The 25,910-nt window shown below is 39.0% G+C and overlaps 1 protein-coding gene across 7 annotated transcripts in view; it reads right to left on the bottom strand.

Annotated features, from left to right (window-relative positions):
* Window positions 1-25,910, bottom strand: part of dmd (dystrophin) — a 1,950,296-nt gene that overhangs the window by 956,363 nt on the left and 968,023 nt on the right. For all 7 annotated transcript variants that reach the window (XM_068040560.1, XM_068040554.1, XM_068040555.1 and 4 more), the window contains one exon: window positions 11,890-12,040. In XM_068040560.1, the coding sequence (XP_067896661.1) occupies window positions 11,890-12,040 (151 nt within the window). The remainder of the gene's footprint in view (window positions 1-11,889; window positions 12,041-25,910) is intronic.

The raw sequence follows: 25,910 nt of genomic DNA, 5'->3' as shown, positions 1-25,910 counted from the left end.
AAAATATACATTCTATGGTCAATAGAAACCAAATTTCAACAGCTTTTAATTTATGCTTTCAGGTGCAATTACCTTTTTTTAACATTTCAATGGCTTCCATTTAGTAAATGAATATCAGTTATAAAACAAAACCCATTACTGTAACTAGTTAAGATCTGTTTTTTCAAACAGTAATGACACCACACTAAGAAACTGCCAATTTTCTTTAATTATTAATGCCACATAAAGTTGATTAAGCTATTTGTTTAAAATATTTTTATAAACACAAACTCAACAGTGAAAACTCTGACACATTGAGAACTGTATTCATTACAGCTGATGAAGCACAACCAGATACAGATCAATGAGACAATAGTGAATAGTTGCATGAGTTGATTTATTCGTTCAAGACTTCCAAAGAAGATGGGCAACTAACCCAATGCAGTAGAACCCGGAGTGGAGAACACCATGGATACAACACAAGCACAATCCAGGTACCTGCCTCCAAAAAGAAAGGGGTGGGATGATATTTCACAGAACACTATTGTGAGAATGGTGACAATACCCAAAGGATACTCTAAGGGAATCAAACCTTTGAGAAAGAATGGGAGGGGAACAGTTTTGTGCCTCGGTGCTGGTTACATTTGGACTAAGCTTTCATGCCACCAATAAAATGAAGTTTGAGGTAAGACCAGGGGGGCTAGTGGCTCTCCAATTCATCTTTGTGTGGGAGAACAGTTTTTTAACCACAGGAGGTATTATATCCGAACCAAAACACGTTCTCACTCAGCAGCCATATTCTTACACTTTCTGTTGGTGTTCACTAGATACACATTACAGACAGTAATCCTGAATGATTTATCTCCTCCCTGGTTCAAAAACCATGGAGGTTCCTTGATTCAGACCCAGTTGGTGAGATTTCAACTCATTCAAAACCCACCCACTTGCACAGAGTTAAATTGAGAGCAGCTAGCTCAGCACGAACCAGGAAACGAACCAAAGACTCATCTCATCTGTATGGCTCAGTACCATTTTGTATGGTCCAAACAAAAGGAAACATACATAGAAATTCTTTTTATACAGAAGTATCAACACTATTGTTGTTCACAATGAAATATGCAAGGGCCAAATGCAAATTCTAAATCACATATCACTCATATCTATCTAACAATACCCAACTTGCCTCTGTCACTGTCTCCTACAGCATTGTTTTCCAACAGAAAATGGTAACTAGACACAGTGACATTGTATTTTCCACATGTACTATTTTCAGTAGAAAATGCCTTACATACAATACAGGTAAATGTACTTTACAAATTTACTTAAACATCTGCTGCCATTCAGTAATCAACAAAATAAAGTGACTCACAATGATCATAAAACATTCACACACTCTGCTTTTTATCATTTTATCAACAAACACAAAAGTTCAAGCACCCATGCATTCAATAGGCAAATAAGTATTGAGGTCACTTGCCTAATAATGGTATAATAAAAGCAAAATACTGCAGATGCTGGTAATCTGAAATAAAAACAAGAAATGCTGGAAATACTCAGAAGGTCTGGCAGCATCTGTGGAGAGAAAAGCAGAGTTAACGCTTCAGGTCACTGTCCCTTTATCAGAACTGTCAAATGTTACAACTGTAATAGGTTGAAACAAATAAAGCAGGGGTGGGGAAAGAGATAACAAAAGGCAAGATGTTGATAGGACAGAGGGTCACAGAGAATAACTGATCAGAAGATCATGGTGCAAAGGCAAACGGTATGTTAATGGTGTGCTGAAAGACAAAGCGTTAGTGCAGAGAGGGTGTTAATTGACAGAAAAATGAACAGCCCTGGCCCAAAGAACAAACATGAAAAGAAAATGGGTAGGCACATAATAAAAAAATGAATGACGAAACAAACAAATAAAAGATAATAAAGAAAAAAGAAAAAATTCAAAATAAAAAGGGGAGCCTGTCATGCTCTGAAATTACTGAACTCAATTTTCAGTCCGGCAGGCTGTAGCGTGCCTTATCGGTAAATGAGATACTGTTCCTCGAGCTTGCGTTGATGTTCACTGGAACACTACAGCAATTCCAGGACAGATAAGTGGGCATGAGAGCAGGGAGATGTGTTGAAATGGCAAGCAACCGGAAGCTCGGGGTCATGCTTTCGGACTGAGCTGAGGTGTTCCACAAAGCAATCACCCAATCTGCATTTGGTCTCCTCAATGTAGAGGAGACCACATTATGAGCAGCAAATACAGTATACTAAATTGAAAGTAGTACAAATAAATCGCTGCTTCACCTGAAAGGAGTGTTTGGTGCCTTGGATAGTGAGGAGAGAGGAGGTAAAAGGACAGGTGTTACACCTCCTGTGATTGCATGGGAAGGGGACGAGGTTTTGGGGGTAACAGAGGAGTGGACTAGGGTGTCATGGAGGGAATGATCCCTTTGGAATGCTGTTATGCCTAACAATGGTGTCTGTTACTCTTTTTTTATTCAGTCAGATATGCAATTAGCCACATGTGGCTAGTGACTAATGTATTACACAGCACTATTCCAGTAGCTAAGAGTTCTAGTTATTGAGATCTGAGGACCAACTTCTTAAACTTCACCTGTCTATATTCTACAGTGATCACAGTTAAATAATTGTATATAAAAAAAATACTTGTTGAAACTGTAATTCAAATAAAGATCTTCATCTTTCTCTCTGTGGTCTTACCTTCCAAAAAGGGTCTCATCATTCATCGCAACTCCTTTTTAGTCTAATTAGTAATGTTTATATGCATCCATTCTTTTCTTATCATTGACTGGAAACAAGCATGCCCGTTAACCATATTAAAACAAAGAAATACTTTCTGAACCACCGTAGTATTTATTTTGCCATATCTCTTGAGCTTTAAAATGTAGCTAATTGGTGCCGGCTGAAAAACATATAAAATTATTTTGCCACTATACCCCAAGCAGAAAGCACCATAGGCTAAAAGGAAAAAATAAATCAAAATTAGAGGCTATCGGAATGATTCAAAATTCCACAGAGAGTTATAATCTTGCTAACTGATAATAGACACCTCAGCCTGCTTTCACTTTCAGCCAGTGTAGTTCAGCCACCAGTAGCTACAAATGGACTCAAGATGCACTTTTATTGCAATCTTCAAAGTGATACCAAGATTTTTTGTGCTACATCCTAAGTCTGGTGTTAAATTTCGCCAGTAGTATATATGAAGTGTAGTACCAAACATGTTGACATTTAGCACAATGGGTCATTTGGTAATAAAAGACAGAAAACTGTAAAATTGCTTTTTATATATGTGTTCCTTATTGTGCAAGAATGTATAAGCTGTATATTTTGAAAAAACACCTTCATAAACCGCATTTACAATCTTACTCTTTTTGTAGTACGAGCAGGATACACTCTGGGGATATTGCCTAGGCACAGCATAGGAGTTATTAAAAAAAGCACATGATGCACACATCAAGATCTGACAACAAAAACTGGGATGCAGGACATTAATCTGTTCTGGTGTTGGATTTAGGGAAAATGTTGACCAGGGTACTTGGAGAACTCCCTGCGTTTCCTCAACTATTGCCATATGATCTGTAACATTAACCTAGATAGTCACACAGGGCCTTGGTTTAACATCTCCTGCAAAGTACAGCACCTCCAACAATGCAGTACTTCTGCAAAAGGTTCAGTCTTTGGTCTTCAGTTGTTTTGGGGTTTCAACCAATTTGACTTATTCCTTGTAAAGGTAATGCTAATATAAAGCACGCGAGCTTATAACTTCAGTAACTTTGCACAAAAAAAAATTCTTTCAAAACATAACCTAACTCAGTAATTATCATAGTTTAGTTGCAACTTGACACTAAATCAGTTCACTTAATTTGTGTTCATTTTTATTCCAATTTCACTTATATAACATCTATGGCATCCACATTGCATCTCCTTCAGTAAGGAGTGAGAGAGAGTCATCACGGCTCTGCAGTAAACTGCAGGAGGTGCATTTGAAGCAGGAAGAATTGACTGGCAGTTAATTCTGTGAACTCATATGCTTGGACTGCCCTTGAGAGACACTGGATTTTATACCCAATACACTCGCAAAGCGGTTTTATTCTATCTAATGACACAGATGTAGACAGCACAGCTCAAGTAGCAAATCTAGCTCACAAGCTACACAAAACACAATTTACAGTGGTAGGCTCTGGTGGCATACTACAAATAAAATGATTGCAATACTTTTATACTGTGCAAAAATCACTACTCACTATCTCACACTAGTCTTTAATCTGTAATGCTGCAAAAATCCTGTCATTACTATATCTAATTTACTAAGCACTTTATTACTTTCTATTAGATATTAAATTTATTATATGGGGGCCTATATTTAATTGCAAACTTGTAAGTACCTGCAGTATCTGCTATTCCTGTAGTTGGCACTGCGATAGGTATTTTTGATGTTAAATGTGTCAGATTGTATGACACACAATAGCTGCCTTATTACGGCGCAAGTACCCTACTGTGAAATTGCATCATCTGAAACACTGTGTTCCCATAAATCTCAAAAATACTTTATAAATTTTTTCTCAACCACCACCTTTTCCCCAATAACTGACATTTCTCGTGTCCAAAATAAGGGTCGGAGCATAATAAACCAATCAGCAAAAAAGAACATACTTCACATTAGTATGATTACATCTATCCATTGAATTGTCTTTAGATGCCTTCATTAAGTTTTTACTCAAAGGCCTCTGCCACTCAAAAACAAATGGGCTTGAACTTGATAATTTTGCCTGGGGCTGTGAACTGAATTTGGATTGTGCAGTCTGACTATTTTTAGTCCAGTTAATTTTCCAGAATGCATCATATTGTTCAGTCAGCTGTACTGATGTGATATTATTCTTATCTTCTAGCACATTCTGTCCTCATCTTTTCTTTAACTAATTTTGAAGAATAAGAGGGTAATGTGCAAAAGCTTTAATGAAGTAAAATTTATAGCGAGTGTTTTTTTTAAAAAAGCAGTGTGCGGGAAGAGGGAAAGAGAAAATAATAGCGCTCTGATTACACATCTCTATATTTTTATTTTAAAAACTTTAAAAGTATATTGAACTGAGGAAGTGAGTGAAAGGTAGGAAAAAATCTGTCTTCACAACATTATTTCCCTTTTTTTTAAAAAAAAGGTTGAATTTTGAAGCTAACTGATGATCTCATTAACGTTATGTTAACAATTACAAAAGATTAATGACAATTAGATACTCCTGTGAGATGAAACTTCTAATTTCTAACACCTATGAGGTGGAGCAAGAGAGAAATAGAAAGAAAGATGTGAACTGAGAGAAAGGCAGTTTTTATTCTCCTCATCCCTCCTGGATCAATTGGCAACTGAAGACAACTTGAGAATCTCCACAAAAAATGGCTCCCCCCCATGAAGCCTCAAAACAGGAGCACATATCCTTCACTTTATAACTAATACCAAGACCAGGTAACAGAAACCATACTTTCAAAAATTCTTCCAATCATGTTGACTGTGCAGACATTTTACTAAAAGAGAATCTGCAGGATGGGGAAGTGTTCAATACCACATGTGCACAATCCATTTTTTTCCAGCTCAGACAGCAGTGAAAGACCAATAAATTCACTACAGAAACACCAATAAGTTCACACACAAATTTGGCACAGAAGCGAAAATCACCACAACTGATGCAGAATTACTGCAGTTGACTTCAAAGCAGATTTTCCAAAAATGAAAAGCTGAGGACCAAGGTGCCCCCATGAAGGGAACTCATTCCGAAAACTGGACCCTGAAGAATGCAACAGCAGAAAGAGCTCCGGAGTAGACATGGTAATAAACCACAATAACTGTTAAATCACAATTGAAAGAGGACAGCCATTCTAGGTACAGGTATGCAAAGTAGAATCAACTCCAGGTAAGGACATAACTGATCCAATCAGAGAATTTCACTGAACCAAAATAATTCCCTTTCAAATGCGATATTTGGAATGTCTTATGCAAGCTTCATTATTAACTTTAAAAAGGCTTTATCTGAGTCGTAAATGTTCCCACATAACCTATGTGTAGCACATAGCATACAATTAATTTGCTAATATTTTAGTAGCCTATCTGCTAGCACTGTTATGCTGGATATAGTTTTGATTTAATACAATCTCTGCCACAAGAAGTTTGCTATTTTTATCTGCAGTTCACAAAATTCTTAACATGATCCCAATTCAGAAATAACATGATCAGGTTTCATATAGATTACATATCCACAAAGGATTTACATGCATTGGATTACACCAACCAAAACTGCTACAGCAGTATGTAATGCAACGCCAACAACTCAAAACACCCACCACAAAACAAATCCACAAAACCTCTCATTGAACAGATATGCCAAATACTTGGTTGTACGTTAAGTTTTAATAGAGAATGACAGATTGACTAAAAGCACTCAACCAGATGTCTTGTCTTTCAATCAAGCTGCCTGTGTTCAATTACAACCTGCTATACTCCCATGTGTTCATTATTGCTTAATTCAGTCATGCTTCATTAGGTGAGTGAAATCAGAGTGGTTGGAGGAGAGCCTCAATTGTTCACAGAGTAGTTCAGTCTGATTGAGGATGATATCACAATAAATTGTGTCGAGCAGCAGACTGTGGCTACATTACTATCTTTGGTTAAAAGCAATTAATAAATGCTAAAAGAACAAGTCAAAAAACCTACTTCCATTCCTAGCTCACTCCACCATCACTGAAATTTCAGTATCTACACCTTTTCCACCTGGAGGTTTAGCATTTCCAATGCTCTCTTCACCAGCACCCCAAACTCCAGCTTACACAAACTCTAGCTCAATCAGACCTCCACACCTTATGCCTTATCTCTAAAGTCCTGCTGCCCTGTCACTCCTATCTTCTCCAACCATGGTTTGCTTCCCATCCCCCAATGCATTAAACTTAAGATACTTTCTTCATTTACATATCACTCTATGGCCTCATTCCACTCACTGTATCCTCCTGCAGTCCTAAATCATGGCTCACATCATTCACTCTTCCAACTCTTACCTAATGTGACCTCAAATCTGGACACCACACTTTAGGAAGGACAAGATGACTTTGGAGTGGGTACCAAAGAGATTTACTCGAATGGTTCCAGGGATGAAGGATTATAGTTATGTGGAGAGATTGCAGTGGTTGTTCTCACAGCAACAAAGGCTAAGACTTTATACAGGTGGTCAAAATCATGCAGGGTTTAGATAGAGTAAATAAAGAACATCTGTTTTCAATGGCTGAAGGGGCACTAACAAGATGCCACAGATTTAAGGTGATTCGCAAAAGAAGCAGAAATGACATGAGGAAAATCTTTTTACGTACTGATAAGAATGGTGGATACAGATTGTATAGCAGCCTTCAAAAGGGAATCTGATAAAAATTTGAAGGAGAACAAATGCAGGGATTATGGGGAAAGAGTGTTAATTGTGTATCAATTGGTGTTATTCGTATTCAAGTGGTGGGTGTTAATTGAGAACGCACCTGTGCTCAAATATACAGGAGAAAGCTGAAAGAGGAGTTGTTGGTTGGAGGTGCATGTTATGCAATATGTTCTCTCTGTAAATAAAACCTTGCAAGTGTATAAAGACTCGGCTCCAGTTTTCTATCCTTCATCACCTAGCTATCTGAGTTCTAAAAAAGAGCAAGGGAGAGTGATTAACTGGATTGTTCTTCAAAAGAGCTGATGCAGACTTGATGGGCTGAATGTCCTCCTTCTGAACTGCACTATTATATGATTTGACGAAATCACTCCACCATCTTCAGTCATCTTTCATGAAGACCCCACCTGCCATGAATGAGGCATATTAATTTCATATGAACATTAATTTTTAAACTGTTGCTGGACTGAACAGATGATTTGTTTAAAGAAATCAGCAGTGGCTGGAAAAATATGCATTCTAAGAGACAGAACAGAAAAGTTAATGGAACTGCTCCTTGATCCAATTAACACAAATGGATTTTGATCACCAGACATTGAATGTGTAACAAGCCAGCATTCCATCCAGCTCTGCCCCACCGCACCCCCTCCACCCGCCCCCCCTGAGGGTGGCTGCTAAGATGGAGAAGCCAGAAAAAACGCAGGAGAGTTTGTTGAAAAAACTTGGTCACATGACTAACCTGCTGGCCAACTTGGAGGTTTGAATTGTGCTCATAGGACAGTTTGAAGACAGAGACTGCTTTGGAGACAAAAGAGAAGGAAGGGCTCTCTCCCTTTCACGAATTTCCAGATCGACTGAAGCCACTTAAACCTCAAGAGAGAAGACTCCTACATTGAAACAAGTTTGAAAGCATGCACTGGACCCCAACAAACGGCAAGATTTAACTGCAATCAAAGAGTCTACATTGAACTCAAAGGACAGTAAATGACCTCCAGCTATTGCTTCAAACTTTTTCCCTTTATTCTTGCTCCTTTACTGTCTCTATCTGCATGTGTGTTTACCGCGTATGCAAGCTAGCGTGGTCGCATTGCATAGTCGTAGTAGTTTTAATCAAATTAGAGTTTTAAGGTTAATAAACTTACACCTTTTTTGTTTAAATCTAAGAAAACCTGTCTGGTTAATTTCTTTGCCTTACAATTGGAGAGCAGTGAACACGGATTCACCGAGGGGGAGATAAAAACACGGCATTTTTAAAAGTTAAACCCTGTTATGGTCAAACCAGGCAAAGGCTGAGAGGGAACCCCTAGACCCCTTTCTCACCTGGTAGTAACACATCATAACTCTGCACTCTGGAATTCTCTTTCTGGCTTGCTACATCTCCTTATTTTCAAAGGCTCTTGCAAAGCTATATGTTTGATCACACCTGTGGTTATCGTCCCGAACTCTTCCCTGCACTCCTATCCAGTGTATGTCCACCCCAGCCTCTTGCAAAGTACCTTTAAATTTCCTCATATTTAATATGTTAAATGAACGTAAATTTGCTGATGAATACTGGACTGTAGATGAAGTCTTATTGGAATCAGAAAAATAACAATCTTGCATTCACTTGCTTGGCTGTTCCTCAAATAAAACATCTATGAAATAATTCTGATTAAGTTAAACATAATTTTGGTTTCTTTCTGTAGTTGCTGTTGATTTTTTAAACTACTTAAATGTTGAGTACTTGGATGAACTGCCTTGGAGGAGCTGCTGTTTCTAATGGTGTTTGAGAACTAATTTGAAATGACAAGTTGCAAAGGCAAAACTGCTGAAGCACCCATACATGAGTGATACTGTGTCAAGGGTGTTAACAAAAATGAGAGTGGATGGAATTGGAGGCAACCTATTGGCTTGGATAGGGAATTGGTTAGGAGGTAGAAGACACTGAGTAGGGATAATGATTATGTACTCGAATAGACAGAATGTGATTAATGGTTTGTACTAAGGCCTCAGCTTTTCATTGTATTTATAAATGACTTGGATAAAGGAATATAATGTCATAAATCTAAGTTTACCGATGAAACTAAGGTAGGAGGCACAGTAAATAGTGTAGATAGGAGCTGACAGTTACAATGGGACATTGATAAAGTGAGTGAGCAAAACTGTGGCATACTGAGTTCAACGTGGGCAAGTGTGAGGTCATCCAATTTAGGCCTAAGAAAGACTAATCAGAGTATTTTCTAAAAGGTAAGAAGCTATAAACTGTGGATGAGCAGAGATTTCAGGGTCCGAATACAGAAATCAATCAAAGTTCGTGGACAGGTCCAAAAAAAATTTAAAAGGTTAATGCAAAGCTCTCCTTTATCCCAGGAGAGCTGAATGCAAAGAGCTGTGCAGAGCTCTGACCATGGAGCGGATGCAGCACAGATTCACCAAAATACTGCGGGTATTAGGGTTAAATTACATGTACAGATTATGTAGACAAGGCTTGTGTTCCCTTGAATATAGAAGATTAAGAGTGATCTAATTGAGGTGTTTCCTCTGGTGGGGAGTGCAGACTAAGGTGGCACAACCTTAAAATTAGAGCTAGGCTATTCAGGGGTGATATCATAAAGCAATTCTTCATATGAAGGATAGAAGAAATCTCTACTTCTCTCCCCCCAAAATTATTTAATGAAAATTTAAAAGCTGAGATTGATAATATATTTTTGTTAGACAAGAGTAGTAAGGGTTATGGAAACAAGGCAGAGAGATGAAGTTAAGATACAGATCACCCATGATCTAACAATGGTGGAACAGGCTCGAGGGGCTGAATGGCCTACTCCTGTTCCTATGGTGATATAAATACAGCACTTTATATCTTTCAATCAATTTCCTCCCATAATGTCAATGCTTACTATGCAAAGAAAGAGCCAGAATTAAATAAAATGGATGTTCAAATAACAATAACTGCATCAACTAATTTTAAGAAAGTGCTCTCCTGTCAAGCCTGGATCTTTATAGTGTCATTATCTACAGAAGTGCTTGGCAGACCCTAGTTTTTTTAAAAAAACAAACACTCAGTACAATAATTCATGTCTAAATACAACAATGCATCACTAGCATGCTGTAATTAAAATTGCGCCAACTTTTCTCTCCAAAGAAGTTTGGCAAATATTTTTAATGTCTGCTTTAATAACATAAAACAGCTGTCCTTCTCCCACCTCAAATAAATTAACTTGTACACAATTTCCTATCAAAGGAAAATCACAGGTAATTGAGTCTATGTTTATAACAGAAATTGTGTATGTAAACCTGTCATGCAGCAATTACACCTTCTCACCAGAGGTGATACAGTAGTATCAGCTCCTCATACTTAAGAGAAACACCAAAGCTCCAATTAACTCTATTTCTATGCTTCTCAAATTGCTGTATACTTTGCAACTGAACTATAAAGAACATAAAAATCATAGTATCTATCCTAATGTATAACTTTAAAATGACATCTGAATTACATCTGCATGCCCCTGTCCAAGTATCTCCTGCCCTTTAACCTCCACTTCACCTGAACACCATACTTAATCTTGACACCACCCACCCCCCACCCAAACCAAAGAGCAACACCATGGATGTTGGATTATTAAGTGTTTTTTTCAATACATATTTGGGTCAGGTGTACATCGATCAAGTAAGGATAAGCCATTCTATTTAGCTTGTTCCACTTCTCTGCATTTAGGACAGGTTAGTGGAGAACAAATATTTCTTGATCAAACCACAAGGGCATATACTGCACTTCAAAACATACATCCTGTTAATTTTACATACGGGTCACCAAGCACTGCTCATAAAGCTCTGCACCACTAATCTAGTAAAAGACAGAATACTTAACAGTTTCTATTACTGTCGAGCTAATGGAAATTTTTTATTGCCATAAATCCCACCAGACTTGTATCTGTAAAGTCTTCAAAAACAATTCAGCCCATAAAGTCTTCTTTATGGCTCCCTTGTAATTATACCTCAACATATGCTGCCACTTAACCGTAAATAATCTACCTATTACTCTATGCCAAAGGACCACAAAGAATGCAAATAAAAAATGGTATAAATGACGATATATTCTTAACACAGCAGAGCATGAACTGCATACAAATCTCAGTGTTTATTACAGTTGTGTTAGTATCAGAATGTTTGCCACAGATTTGTTCTTCCTTGGCAACCAGGTGGTATTAGTAAGCCTCAATGGTCTTTGCAAGGCAACATAACGAACATTTCCAATGCATTCTCATTTAAAAAGCATCACTTAATAACACTGTAAAATTCAGTGCAAAGGAAACAGAAAGCACAAGTATCCAGAAATATATTTTAAAAATCTCTTTATTCCTGGATACTTGATGTATTTAACGGTATTTGTGAACTAAACAACATTATTAATGAAAATAGTTTTCCTATTGGAAGCGGATTCCTATATTTATTTCCAAACTAGGACTTGTTGCAACATAAAACTGTGGCCATTTCAGTAAGTAGGCACTTGATGCACAATTACCTTGAGTTTCTGTTTAGTTCTCTGTGGCTCTATATTTTCAGTATCCATCCTGCTGTCAGCCAGGATCTGTTCTGCTTCTGTCACCCACTGGGTCAGGCCTTTCATTTCATAGTTGAAGGTGCGCCATTTTTCCACACATCTATCAAACCTCCTGGGCAGAAGACAAGAAGAACATTTTTTTTCTAAGTTTGACCACAATTTGACACAAGGTTATATATTTGCAATTCATAACTTAATAACATTGATGAACAAAAAGATTTTTTTTAAATTGCCTAGGCTGTTCAGAACTCAAACACACAATACCAAGGGCTGTATATCAAATACATAAAACTATCATTTTACAAGTGTTCAAAGTGAAGGCTGACCGTTGTTTTCCACTTGAGCAATAAGTGGATTTATTACAGCACTACAATTGAGGAGTTACCTTACATGTTCTAGCTTTTTCTCCCTGGTAAGTGGCTACATTTATGGTCAGAGATGATTTAAAAAGAAATAAACTCAATTTCAGATAAAACTACAATGTCTCCCGAATGCTTGCGACATTGAAGTTATGTGCCAGACTACACGTCAAACATTCAAATACTTTAAGAGATGGCGAATAGGGAATTTTCAGGTAGTAAAAAGATTGACACCTTTCTACTCTTAGCATGTCATCTTTGCAGATTTTCCATTTTTTAAAGTATTTACTGTACAAATAACAATGAAGAAAATCAGAAGTAAGTTCACACTTTCAACCACGTGCCATATCACAAGACCATTTTTGTTCAAATAAGCTTTGCAGATCTTATTGTTTTGGTGGCTGGTTTGAAAAAGCTCAATTGTGAGATTGCAAGGGCCTCAAGATATTTTTCAGAAGGAACTATGAATCACACTACACTCAGCCACCATGCCTTATATTACAATAAATCTTTGTTCAACTCATTTCAAATTCTTAATAATTTATACCCCTATTTAATTACAACCTTAGCCACACATGATATGGGTATAGGGGGAACCATTCCTTTACAACAACATCCTTGTCGCTTAGGTCCAGACTGACAGGTCCAAGGGGAAGCAGAGGTACAATGCATGCTGAAGGGCAGCTTCTTGAACCTAGTCAGGACAGCTGGAATTCGCAGATGGCCTTGATGTCTAAACCTGGTGGGTCGGCTCAAACTGGCATAGACTATAGAAAAATCACTATGACAAAGAAGGCAGACTCCAACCCAAATTTTCATTTAAAAGACCGTATGGACAGAATGGGAAACACCATGTGTCTTAAAGAGGCATATGTGTTGGAGAAAACCTGTCAAGTTCCTTTGACACTCCAGGGTAAGAAAAAAATAAGCTTATGTTACACTGGACAGGGCTTTCCAGTGTCAAGTGATGCCACATAGGTTAAGGGGTACTCAAAAGACTTCTCAGAGAATAGTAAATCCAGTAGTGGTCAGTGCTCCTAGCTGTGCTGTTCATCTGGCTGAGGTGATGGACAATAGGGACGCTTGGAAGGAAAACACAAAACATATGAAAGACTATGCTTGGAAATTTGAAATGGGTTAATTAGGACAACCTTTAGAAAATTTAAAGCTGAAATGTTCTGGTGGAACTTGTTGCTGTACTCTTAACATTTTTAGAAAAGTGCATGCCTGTAAATGGGAAAAAAAAATGTTAGCATTTTTATCAATTTGTATTTTTTAACCTATTGTAACAAAACACATTTCAGGAATGGCATTTCATTCTGCTGGGGTGAAGGTGTTATGATCCTGTAGTCTTTTTTTTCCTGGGGAAGGAATGCGGTGTGCCTTTAAGGCTGGAAAAAGAGCCGTACTGCTTTAAGGCAGCAAGCTCCAAAGACTGAGTTAAAGAATGCCTTCGCGTTGCCTTGGATACAGCCATTCGGAGACTGCGATTCAAAGGGTACATTCTCGTTACCTTGGATACAGCCACTCAGACTGAGCATCGAGTTACAATTTAATTTTGAACTGGCTTATAGTGCAAACAGCCTGTTCTAACAGAGGACACAGACAGACAGCTGTGTGTTAGCACCTGAAAGAAGTGCTCTCAGCCCATTTAAGCAGAAGGAAGAGAATTTAGTCTGTTTATTTATTATTCTCTCTCAAAATTCTAAAAGGTCAAGCCAAAACAGAGATCTCTGATAATTTAAACTGAAGGAAGGGAAGTTAGACTGTGATAATCTTTTATCCCTTAAAAATTCTCAAGCCAGATTGATTCTATTGAAATTGGTTGTGAGTTGTTAATCTACTGTGGGTCATTGCTGAAAGAAAGGGGAGTTTGAAGCTTCGGGCGTTGGACTCTTTTCCTTTCCTCATCGGACCCTGGAAGATTGCGCTTGGACTTAAATCAGAGGATTGTTCATCAGGAAGTGTAAATTTGCAAGGACTCTAATTTTTCAAGCTGGTTACATCTTCGTAGTGTTTAAAAATTTAGTTTTTCTAATTAAATAGTTAATTTGTTGACTTAAAGACACCTGGTTTGGTTAGCCTCATTCGGGGGTCAATAGATGGTACAATTTGGCTGGGTCTTTCTATAATTTGGAAAGTTTAAATGATATATTAGGTGATCCGTGGAGGGACATGATTGAACTATCAGTGTGTTTCTCTCACCACAATCAGAATCATATATTTTGATTGGGGCTTTGACTGGAGCGGTCGGTCGCAACACTAATGTACAAGTAATTGAGGCAAGACTCAGCTCACAGAAAAGAATCTCACCAATCTCATTTAATAATCCATCCTGTTGTACAAAATTCCTGATTCAAAGGTAAATGCAAATTTAGTTATGCACATCACATTGCATTTTCATTTGATTGTCCCACCTCAATTAGACACCAAAATTATCTCAGCAATATGAGGTTTTGCATACCTGACTAACATACTGTAAAATGGAGGAACAAAAGACCCAATTTAAAAAAAAACATTCAGGCAGCCAGCAGTGTACTGTTTATTTCCAGTAGATTTACTTTGATCCATTAAATAAGGTTTATATTAAGCAGGTTGTCCAAGAACATCCGAAGAAGGGTCACTGACCCGAAACGTTAACTCTGCTTCTCTTTCCACAGATGCTGCCAGACCTGCTGAGTGAATCCAGCATTTCTTGTTTTTGTCCAAGAACATACTGTATATTAAAATAAATTTACCCAGCTTTGATTTATTTTGTTTTCAAGTTGCACTGTTTGTACTTATGAGTTTGCTGCACCACACTTTTTAAATTGTTAACTTGCCTTATATTTTTAGTCACAAGTCAGTTCTAATTGAATTTGTACATTTTGGAGTCTTGTGTTCTTAATTTGCGTTTAATTGTACCTTCTGAATGCAAAGGCTTTATATAATACGATTAAAAACTGAACTAATTTGACTGTGTGCATCAAAGTCACGATTGATATTGAGCTTCATTTACTGCATTTTGTGGATATATTAATAAGTTATAGTGTTAAAATCCACATTAATTATTGACTCAATTACAATGGAAGTGTTCTCTAACTTTTGGCGGAGACCCACAACATCAACCAGTGATTTGCTTCAGGACTGCTCTCACTCACCCACCATACAGCACTCCGTTTGTTCATCTTACCACATACACCATCATGTGCACGCAAAAAGAAAAACCAACAGGAATTCATATAAGTATCAAAACATGAAATCAGATTTTAGTTTATATGGACATAGTAGTTTGAATATGTTTAATTTTTTGAACTAGATTGTCAATATTAATTTCCATTAATTTGTTGTCTAAAGTTTAGTTGTAGATCTGTTACTGCAAGATTGGATATTGAGTTGCCCTCTTGGCAGCGTGAGCATCCCTGTTATAATTGAAGCAAATACTTACCTAGTACTTTAAAATGTCATCCACTATAGAAGTGCTGACCTGCCTTCACAGCACCGTGCCTCAGTTGTGGGCTCTCAGCAGCTGCAAGGTCCATAACCTTCCATATCACACTGCATTCTTTTCAGTCCTCAGACTTAATAGGAAGCAGCAGATGCTAAAACATTCAAAAGAAGGCTGGTACTGAATATTTCAGCCTCATTTGTCTCCAGAATGTGCTTAAGGATCAAAAAGGTTGCCTAACAGTATGAAGACTGATAGAGCTACTTGCTGCTGGGTACCAATAGCTGAGATATGTCTCCCTAGGGCAAGCTTGTCCACTTGGATGAAGAACATATGTATCACAATGAGATACAGGAAACAAAATAAGGGAGAAAACTACATATAGAAAAATATATGATACAATCTCTTTCGTTCAGGTGTCCACCATATAGCTTCCCCTGCTATGTCAGACCACATGCTTGCAACGTAAACAGTTGAACTGAAATTTTTCTCAGTGGAATTTATTGGTCTTCATAAGATTTAATTCTTGAATAAAATATTACAGACTGTTCAGTTGGATAATCAGGCCATGTGACCAATCAGCAGAACAGATAAACTACACTAGCTTTGTTAATAAAGGAAGGTATCAGTGCGGTGATTAAGTAGTGATATAGATGCAATAGATCGTGATGTGGAATCAGTTTTGGTGGAAATAAGGAATAGCAAGGGGAAGAAGTAACTGGTGGGAGTCGTCTACAGGCCCCCAAAGAGTTGCCTCACTGTAGGACAAAGTATAAATCGAGAAATAACGGAGGTGTGTAAGAAGAGCACTACAATTGTCATGGGTGACTTTAATCTGCACATTGACTGGACAAATCAGATTGGCAGATGTAACATGGAAGACGAATTTGTAGAGTGCATCAGGGATTGTTATTTAGAGCAATACATTGCAGAATCTACCTGGGAACAGCCTATTTTAGATCTAGTAATGTGTAATGAGGTAGGATTAATAAGAGATATCGTAGTTAAGGATCCTCTCGGGGGTAGCAATCACAACATGATTGAATTTGAAATTCAGTTTGAGGGCGAGCAACTCAGCTCTCAAATGAGTGTCCTCAACTTAAACAAGGGCAAATACGGAGGTATGAAGAGTTGTCTAAAGTGGGCTGAGTAAATAGACTAAGGGGAAGGTCTGGATGAGCAGTGGCAGACATTTAAGCAGATATTTCATGTTATGCCGGTCGAAAAGAAGGACTCGATGAGAAGGATGAATCACTCATGGCTAACAAAGGTGGTCAAGGAGAGTATTCAATCAAAAAATAAGGCAGACAAAGCGGCGAAAACGAGTGATAGGCCAGAGGATTGGGAATTTTTTTTAGGAACCAGAAGCGGATGACTAAAAAGCTAATACAGAGGGAGAAAATTGATTCTGAAAGTAAATTGGCAAGAGATATGAAAACAACAGCAAAAGCCTCTACGGGTATATCAAAAGAAAGAGAGTAGCTAAAGTGAACGTGGGACCCTTGGAGGATGTGACAGTAGAACTGATAACGGGGAACAGATAAATGGCAGATAATTTTAACCAGTATTTTGCATTGGTCTTCACTGTGGATGACACTATAAACATCCCACAGATATCAGATAAGCAAGGAGCTAATGGGAGGAAAGATCTTGTAATAGTCTCTATCACGACGGACAAAGTATTTGACAAACTAACAGGACTAAAGACATGTCGCCAAGACCTGATGGCCTACATCCAAGGGTTTTAAAGGAAGTGGCTGCAGAGATAGTGGAGGCATTGGTTGAAATATTCCAGAACTCACTGGATTCTGGGCGGGTTCCAGCAGATTTAGGGCGGCACAGTGGCGCAGTGGTTAGCACCGCAGCCTCACAGCTCCAGCAACCCGGGTTCAATTCTGGGTACTGCCTGTGTGGAGTTTGCAAGTTCTCCCTGTGTCTGCGTGGGTTTCCTCCGGGTGCTCCGGTTTCCTCCCACATGACCAAAAGACTTGCAGGTTGATAGGTAAATTGGCCATTATAAATTGCCCCTAGTATAGGTAGGTGGTAGGGAAATATAGGGACAGGTGGGGATGTGGTAGGAATATGGAGTTAGTGTAGGATTAGTATAAATGGGTGGTTGATGGTCGGCACAGACTCGGTGGGCTGAAGGGCCTGTTTCAGTGCTGTATCTCTAAACTAAACTAAACTAGATTGATAAACCTCTAATGTGACGCCCCTGTTCAAGAAGGCGGGGGGGGGGTGGGGGGGGGGGAGACAAAAAGCAAGAAACTATAGGCCAGTCAGTCTAACATCAGTCATTGGGAAAATGCTAGAGTCCATTATTGAGGAAGAAACAGAAGGACATTTTGAAAAGCTTAACGCAAACAAACAGTTGTGAAAGGGAAATCATGTTTGACAAATTGGCTAGAGTTCTTTGGGGATGTAACAAGCAGAGTTGATAAAGGGGAACTGGTAGATGTGGTGTGTTTAGATTTCCAGAAGGCGTTTGATAAGGTGCCACATAAACGATTATTGCACAAGATAGGAGCTCACGGTATTGGGGGTAATGTATTAGCATGGATTGAGGATTGGTTAACTCACAGAAGACAGAGAGTCGGGATTAATGGATCTTTTTCAGTTTGGAAAGACATAACTGGTGGAGTGCCACAAGGATCAGTCCTAGGTTTTCAATTATTTACTATCTATATTAATGACTTGGAGGAGGGGGCAGAGTGTAATATATCCAAATTTGCTGAAGATATGAAAATTGGTGGGAGAGCATGTTGTATTGAGGACATAAGGAATCTGCAAGGGGATAGAGATAGGTTGAGTGAGTGCGCAAAAACTTGGCAGACAGAGTTTAATGTAGGAAAGTGTGAGGTCATGCACATTGCTGGAAGAATCAAAAGGAAGACTATTATTTAAATGGACAAAGACTTCAAAAAAGTGCAGCACAGAGGTTCTTGTGCATGAAACACAAAACGTTAGCATGCAGGTGCAGCAAGTAATTAAGAAGGCAAATGGAATTTTGGCCTTTATTGCTAGGGGGTTGGAGTTTAAAAATAGGGAAGTCTTGTTACAACTGTATAGGATGTTGGTGAAGCCACATCTAGAGTACTGTGTACAGTTTTGGTCCCCATATTTAAGAAAGGATATACTGGCATTGGAGGCAGTTCAAAAGAGATTCACTCGGCTCATTCCTGGGGTGAAGGGGTTGTCTTATCAAGAACGGCTAAACAGGTTAAGTCTTTATTCATTAGAGTTTAGAAGAATGAGGGGTGATCTTATTGAAATGTACAAGATTCTGAGGGGGCTTGACAGGGTAGATGTTGAGAAGATGTTTCCACTAGTGGGGGAATCTAGAACTGGGGACATAGTTACAGAATAAGGGGACACTCATTTAAAACTGAGATAAGAAGGAATTTCATCTCTCAGAGGGTAGTGAATGTCTGGAATTCGCTACCCCAGAGAGTTGTGGAGGCCAGATCACTGAAAGTATTTAAAGAGGAGGTAGACAGACTTCTGAAATATCGGGGAATTGAGGGCTATGAGGAGTTGGCATGAAAGAGTTGTTGAGGTCTGGGGCAGTTCAGTCATGATCTTATTGAATGGCAGGGCAGGCTTGAGGGGCCAAATGGCCTACTCCTGCTCCTATTTCTTATGTTCTTATGTTCTTACTGGCCTATTAGCCCACTCAGACAACTCATGGAATAGTCTCCAATATGTTCTGCTGCATTTTCCAAATGTTTAGCTGCCCATCTGCAGCAGGATTGGTAAAGGCAGCAAATTGCAAAGGCAATAAACTAGGAGAGATTTGCCACCCTGGATTGTTATTCTTTACATGCAGAGGCTGAGGAGTAACTTGACAGAACAGATTGAAGAATTTGGAGATTGCGAATTCAGTTAAGTTTTTCCACCTGGTACAAAGCTCGAGAAAAAGAGGTCATAGTTCCAAATTAAGAATGAATGATCAAATGGGAAATACAGGCAAATAATTTTCGGTTGAAGTCTCAAGGTAAGCACGTCTGAGCAATATTTGCCAGGAGACAGCTGCAGAGCAAATTGGTGATCTGAAGGTGCAAATAAACTGGAGAAAATAGGGAATGCCTTATAAATAACAAAGTGATAACTTCAAATAATTTTGATTTGGTTTACATCAGGAGTCGGCCCATACACTGTCTTGAAAGGTCAAAGTTTATTTTTGTAATACATCCAGTCTTGTTTATTGTAAGGTATTCCCTATTACTCACATGTCGAACCACAAGATGGTGGCTGCTCAGAGCACTGTAACTGGATTAATTTGTATATCTGAAGGTAACACAAGTTTACGAGGCCTCGGTCAACATGGTAATAGTTTCGGCACCAGTGCACATATTATGAATTATCATTAGCAGGCATGACTGTGGATTGGAGAATATTGTTTAATATTTGTATGGCATGGTTTGTAGAACAACATAAAAAAATCTTCAGAGCATTTGCTCCTCTATTTTATGACAATTTTGCCCAAAGACCATCTTATTCTTCACACAAAATGTCTGTCATCCCATTCCTAATTTAAAATGTTCAAATTAATTCTGTGTATAAGGAATCTGTATAATGTTTAAAGATCAAAAGGCAATGGTAAAGTGAATGCCATCAGTTATTCTTTTAAATAAAAAACCCAAGGCCCACAAGTAGGTGACACCAAGCTTGGATTTTAAAAGCATGTATATTGTAAAATCAAGGTCAGCGAAATTGGGAATCAGCGTTTTACTCCAAAAGAAAAACTAATTAGATCGCATTAAAACTAAGAGCCCTGTCTACAACAGAACTTGCAAAGATAATCGGTCAAGGAATGGCAACAAGCATGCTCAAGTTTCTACCACCTGAGAGTAGGGTTATATTACTCAAAGTTGCATTCAGAAAATTATATCAAATTGGCTACTAAGACTGATCTGCTTCAATGTAAAGCCATATGTGTTAGTAAGTATTGGAAAAATGATTTAATAAAAAGCTAGCGGGAATCCTGAAGGATACTTGGCATTCCTCAGCATACTATCTAACTATGCTATCCAAAACAAGCAAGATATTTTCTGTTCTGTTTAATGTAAGGTTGAGCCTGTAATGCAGGTTTGGAACCTATATATTCTGGACCATTTAGACAAAGGTAATTAAATTAAGAAATTAATTCTTTCTTTTTTGAATTTAAGGGAGCCCCAGCCATTGAGTAAACAATTCATTTATGAAACCCAGAATTACTAGCTAAAAGCTAGTTAATTTAGAACTACCTCCTGAAAATGAAACACGTTCCAATATTCATTATTATTAGTCAATGTGAAATATCATACAGAAAATGTACATCACATAGAAAATATATCTTAACCAAATACAAGTCCAGGATGAGTACCAGTAACTAAGTCAGACCCATAAACCTAGTAGGCAGAAAGGAGGAGGAGGAAGGCGGCGGCAATCTAGTCCAAAGGGATTGGGAAAATATCGAGGGCTTCTTGATGGCTCAGTGGACTAATGCATCATCTGGTGTGCTACTGAATCTTACAAACCAGGAAGATCAGGGATTTGATCCTTTTATTTTGATTTAATTGATTTTAGATGGCAGCCGGGTGGTTCCAGTAAGATTTAGCACTTCTGGGCTAAGAAGGTGGGGCTGTTGAAGAATCAGCCAGAGTTCCTGCACCTAATTGCTGTCTAGATGCTAAAAAGTGAATGTGTGCTGCTGGTAGGTGAGGAAAGAACCAGACTTGGCACAGTGCTCCCAACTGTCAAATAACCTGCGGACACTCACCATCCAGGCTCACACATAAAATAGCAATTTAAGTGAGGTACTGGATAGTTTCCTCCATTACACTTCAAAAGTACTTCAGTGGCTGTAGAGTGCCTTGGAATGTCCCGAGTTATGAAAAGCATTACATAAATGCATATTTTTTTAAATCTTTCAACTGGCCTAATAGAACCAAAGCACAACAAATGTTAGTGCTTTTAGGAGAAAGGGTAAGCAAACAAGATGAAAAGATGAAAAATTTATTGAGTAAATGTAATGGAGCAGACAGTGTGTAATGCAGAAACATTAAGTGAAAATGAATTGAAGCAAGCAATTAAATAGCTTATTTAAGTCCCAATTAAATAAATTTAATTCAGCAATCTACTGAATCTGAACTGTTGATGCCAGGGCATTGAGGCAAATAGAGAGAAAATTATACACAGCTTAGTATCATGCAGATCCCCATCTGCCAAGAATAAGGCATATTAATTTTGTCATATGAACATTGATTTTAAACTGTTGCTGGAGTGAAGAAATTACTTGTTTGAAGATCACCAGACACTGGGCTGGAAGGACATTTGCATACTAACAGATGCTGCTTGTGGAGACAAAGGACTATTCCCTGCTCCAAATAACCCAAATGGATTTTGATCATCAGACATTGAAGATGTAAGGAAGCACATTCCAGGGCCTGCTAAGATGATACAATCCACAAAGCCAGGACTGGTTAAACCAGCTGGTCACATGACTAACTGGCTGGTCCAGGTTTTTTGAACCAGCAACAGGACAGTTTGAATTCAGAAGGTAGTTGACAAATGAAGCTGGAACAAACAAGCCTCTCTTCTAGCTCTTGTTCTCGCTTTCTCCCAAGCCACCGGACTCATGGAAGACATGAAAACCTCAAGAGAAGAAAGACTCCATCATCAAAAGAAGTTGAAGCGTGAACTGGGCCCCAATGAATAGCAGGACTTACTGGCAACCAAAGACTGCACATTAAACTCAAAGGACAGTAAATCACTAACAGATATTGCCTCAAACTTTTTCCCTTTATTCTTTTCTACTTTTACTGTCTCTATCTGCGTGTGTTCATATAGCATATGCATGCAAGCGTGGTCGTATCGCATATTCGTAGTTGTTAACCAGATTAGAGTTTAAGATTAATAAACTTCCACCTTTCTTGTTTAAATCTAAAGAAACCTGTCTGATTTCTTTGCCTTACAATTGGAGCAGTGAACAAGGATTCGCTGACAGGGAGAAAAAGATCGGTGTTTCTAAAATTAAACCCTGTTACGGTTAAAGCAGGCAAAGGCAGAGAGGGAACCCCAAGACCTCTTCTCTTCTGGTCGTAACAGAAATTTGGGGGCTAGCGTCCTGGATATGACTCACAGACAAATGAGGAAATTGGAAGTGGGAAGTCAAATTGAACCCAATCAAAAAGAGAAAAGATTTCAATACAGGTTTTCTTGTGGTTGTGTGTGCTCAAATACTAACATGTCTGCGACTGAAGCCAGTAGCTCCCCAGGCCAGGGTGAAGTAACTTGGGGTAATTTAAAAGCACTGTCTATGGAGGAGTTGAGGAAAATGGCTGAGCAATGTGGGATCACTGTACGTGGCAAGGCGAGGAAGTCTGAACTCCTAAGACGAGTGGCCAACCATTTTTCCCTTGAATCTGAAGAAGCAGAAAGAGGGTTATAAGTAGACTCCGACAGTGTATTGCTAACAAAGATACAATTAGAACAGAGGAAACTTGAATTTGAGGAAAGAGGAAAAGAAAAAGAGAGACAGGAGAGAGAAAGAACCTTCCAGAAACAATGCGGAGAGGTGAAGCAGCTTCCAATATGGAGGAGCGTAATGCAGGGCTGGGTACAGGATTGTTAAAACTTTCCCAGCTGATCTCAAAATTCAATGAGGGAGATGTGGAAGCGTTTTTTGTGTCTTTTGAAGAAACGGTGAGGCAGTTAAAGTGGCCAGCTGAGGCTCCCGCTACAAAGCAAGCTAACCGGAAAAGCCCATGAGATTATTCCATACTGCCAGATGAGAGTTCATCCAATTATGAACTGACAAAAAATGCTGTCCTCGGGGCATATGAGTTAGTACCGGAAGCCTATCACCAAAAGTTTAGAACCCTCAAGAAGCAAGCTGATCAAACTTACCTGGAGTTTGAGAGAAATAAGCAGCTGGCTTTTGACCAGTGGTTGAGGGCTCTTAAAGTATAGCTCAGCTATGAGAATCTCAGAGAAGTAATTCTGTTCGAGGAATTTAAAAACTCTCTCTCACTCTCCATAAAGACACATGAGAGGAAAAAAAGGCTGAGAGCCTGGCAGGCAACAGTCTTGGCTGATGAGTTTGCTCTCATTTATTAGTCAGTTTCCCAAGCAAAACCTTTCCTAATCACCCCCACAAACCTGAAAAGGACAAAGGGTGGGAAGGTGATGGAAGCCCAAGCATTCCTGGGAGAGAAAGAAAAGCAGGAGACACAGGGGGGCCTTCCTCCAGACAAAAAGGAAGTTGCTGTAAGCAGGAGTGAGACCTGGAGACCTGTGTGCTTCCATTGTAATAAAACAGGTCATCTAAGAGCTGACTGCTGGAAACTAAAGGGAAAACCTGTAGGGTTAATCAGGGCACACCCGCTCAGTGAAGACACAAACCTGATTGAAAGCACAGCAGAACAAGTTGTGGCTAGAACTGCAGTAAGAGTGAGACCCGGGAAGTCTACCGCTGCAAGTGCAGGAAAATTTAATAGGATTCCTGAAGGTTATCAGGGTTTTGCATCTGAAGGGCGAGTAACCCCATACCTCTCGAGTAGGGCAAGTAAGCCCATAGAAATCCTCAGGGAGACTGGGGCCACTAGATCCCTTTTACAGGGAAAAGGTGTGACCTTTCCCCCAGAGGGTGCAGTAAACACTAGAATGGTGGTGAATGGTATTGGAGGGCAGAGTATGCCTGTACCTTTACACTGGGTGCACTTGCAGGGCAACCTAGTTTCAGGACCGGTGACCATAGGGAATGTCCCTAGTTTGCCTGTGGATGGGGTTGAACTGCTTCTAGGTAATGATCTGACAGGGATGAAGGCAGTAGCTTCCCCAGTAGTGAAACAGAGACTGCAGGAGGTCAGAGAAACAGGGCAGTGGCAGGAGATGGTCTCCTGCAGTTTCCCTGAATGTGTAATGAATCAGGCCATGATCAAACCAGCTCCCCACAGGAGACTGAATTGGCACTGCAGGCAGATGACCGTGAGGTCTGTCTGTCGGAGACTTTCTTTAGAAAGTTGGAAGACCCAGGGAATGAATTAAATGGATCTTCCCCTAGCTGAGGTTCAGCGAGCTGACCCATTATTGAGAGTGTTAGCAGAGGCTGCCCAGTCTGAAATTGAAGTACAGGGAATCCCTGATTGCTACTATTTAAAGAATGAGGCACTGTCATGATCCTGTTTTTTCAGGAAATATGCAGTGTGCCATTAAAGCTGTAAGAGCAGTACTGCTTTAAGAACTTGCAAACCTCAGAAGTTGGAGAAAGTGCATTTTGGTTGCCATTGGATACAGTCATTCGGAGACTGCGATTCAAAGGGTACATTCTCGTCACCTTGGATACAGCCACTTGGACTGAGTATCAAGCAATACATTTATTACAATTCAATTTTGAACTGGCTTTTTAGTTGAAGACAGTCTGTTCTAACTGAACACAGACAGACAGCTGGTGTTAGTACCTGAAAGAAGTGCTCCCAGTCCATTTAAACTGAAGGAAGAGAATTTAGTCTGTTTATTATCTCTCAAAATTCTAAAAAAAAGTCAAGCCAAAATAGAAATCTCTGATAATTTAAACTGAAGGAAGGGAAGTTAGACTGTGACAATCTTTCATCCCTCAAAAACGCTAAAGTCAGATTGATTCTATTGACAGTGTTTGGAAGTTGCTAATTGTTGAAATCCGTCGCTTAAGAAAGAAAGCTGGAATTAGACTACGGACTGTTTTACTGTTGAAGAACCTTTTTTTTCCCTATCGGCCAGCTGTGAGGACTTCAAGCAACATTGGACTGTAAATTTGCAAGGACTCCAATTTTCTCTATTTTAAATGTTGTTTATATCTTCATAGTGTTTAAATAGAATTTAGTTTTTCAAATTAAACAGTTAATTTGTTGATTGAAAGACATCTGGTTTGGTTTGCCTCATTCAGGGGTTAATGGATGCTACAATTTGGCAGGGTCTTTAAGTTGGAAAGTTTAAAATTATATGCTAGGTGATCTGTGGAGGGACGGGATTGAATGAACAGTGCGTTTCTTCCACCACAATCAGAATTGTATATTTTGATTGGGGGCTTTGACTGGAGCGGTCGGTCGTAACAGTACTGATGAAGAAATGGAGCTCTCTGCACAGTCCCAAGAGCAAGGAGTGGACAGTGGTTTGCCAGTTAGTGGTGCCACAGAGGTACTGGAGAGAAACAGCACGAGTGGCCCATGAGATTA

The sequence above is a fragment of the Heterodontus francisci genome, chromosome 10 (assembly GCF_036365525.1).
Source record: "Heterodontus francisci isolate sHetFra1 chromosome 10, sHetFra1.hap1, whole genome shotgun sequence".
Taxonomy (NCBI): Eukaryota; Metazoa; Chordata; class Chondrichthyes; order Heterodontiformes; family Heterodontidae; genus Heterodontus; species Heterodontus francisci.
Note: the sequence above shows the minus strand (reverse complement) of the source record. Positions and strands in the feature narration are given on the sequence as shown.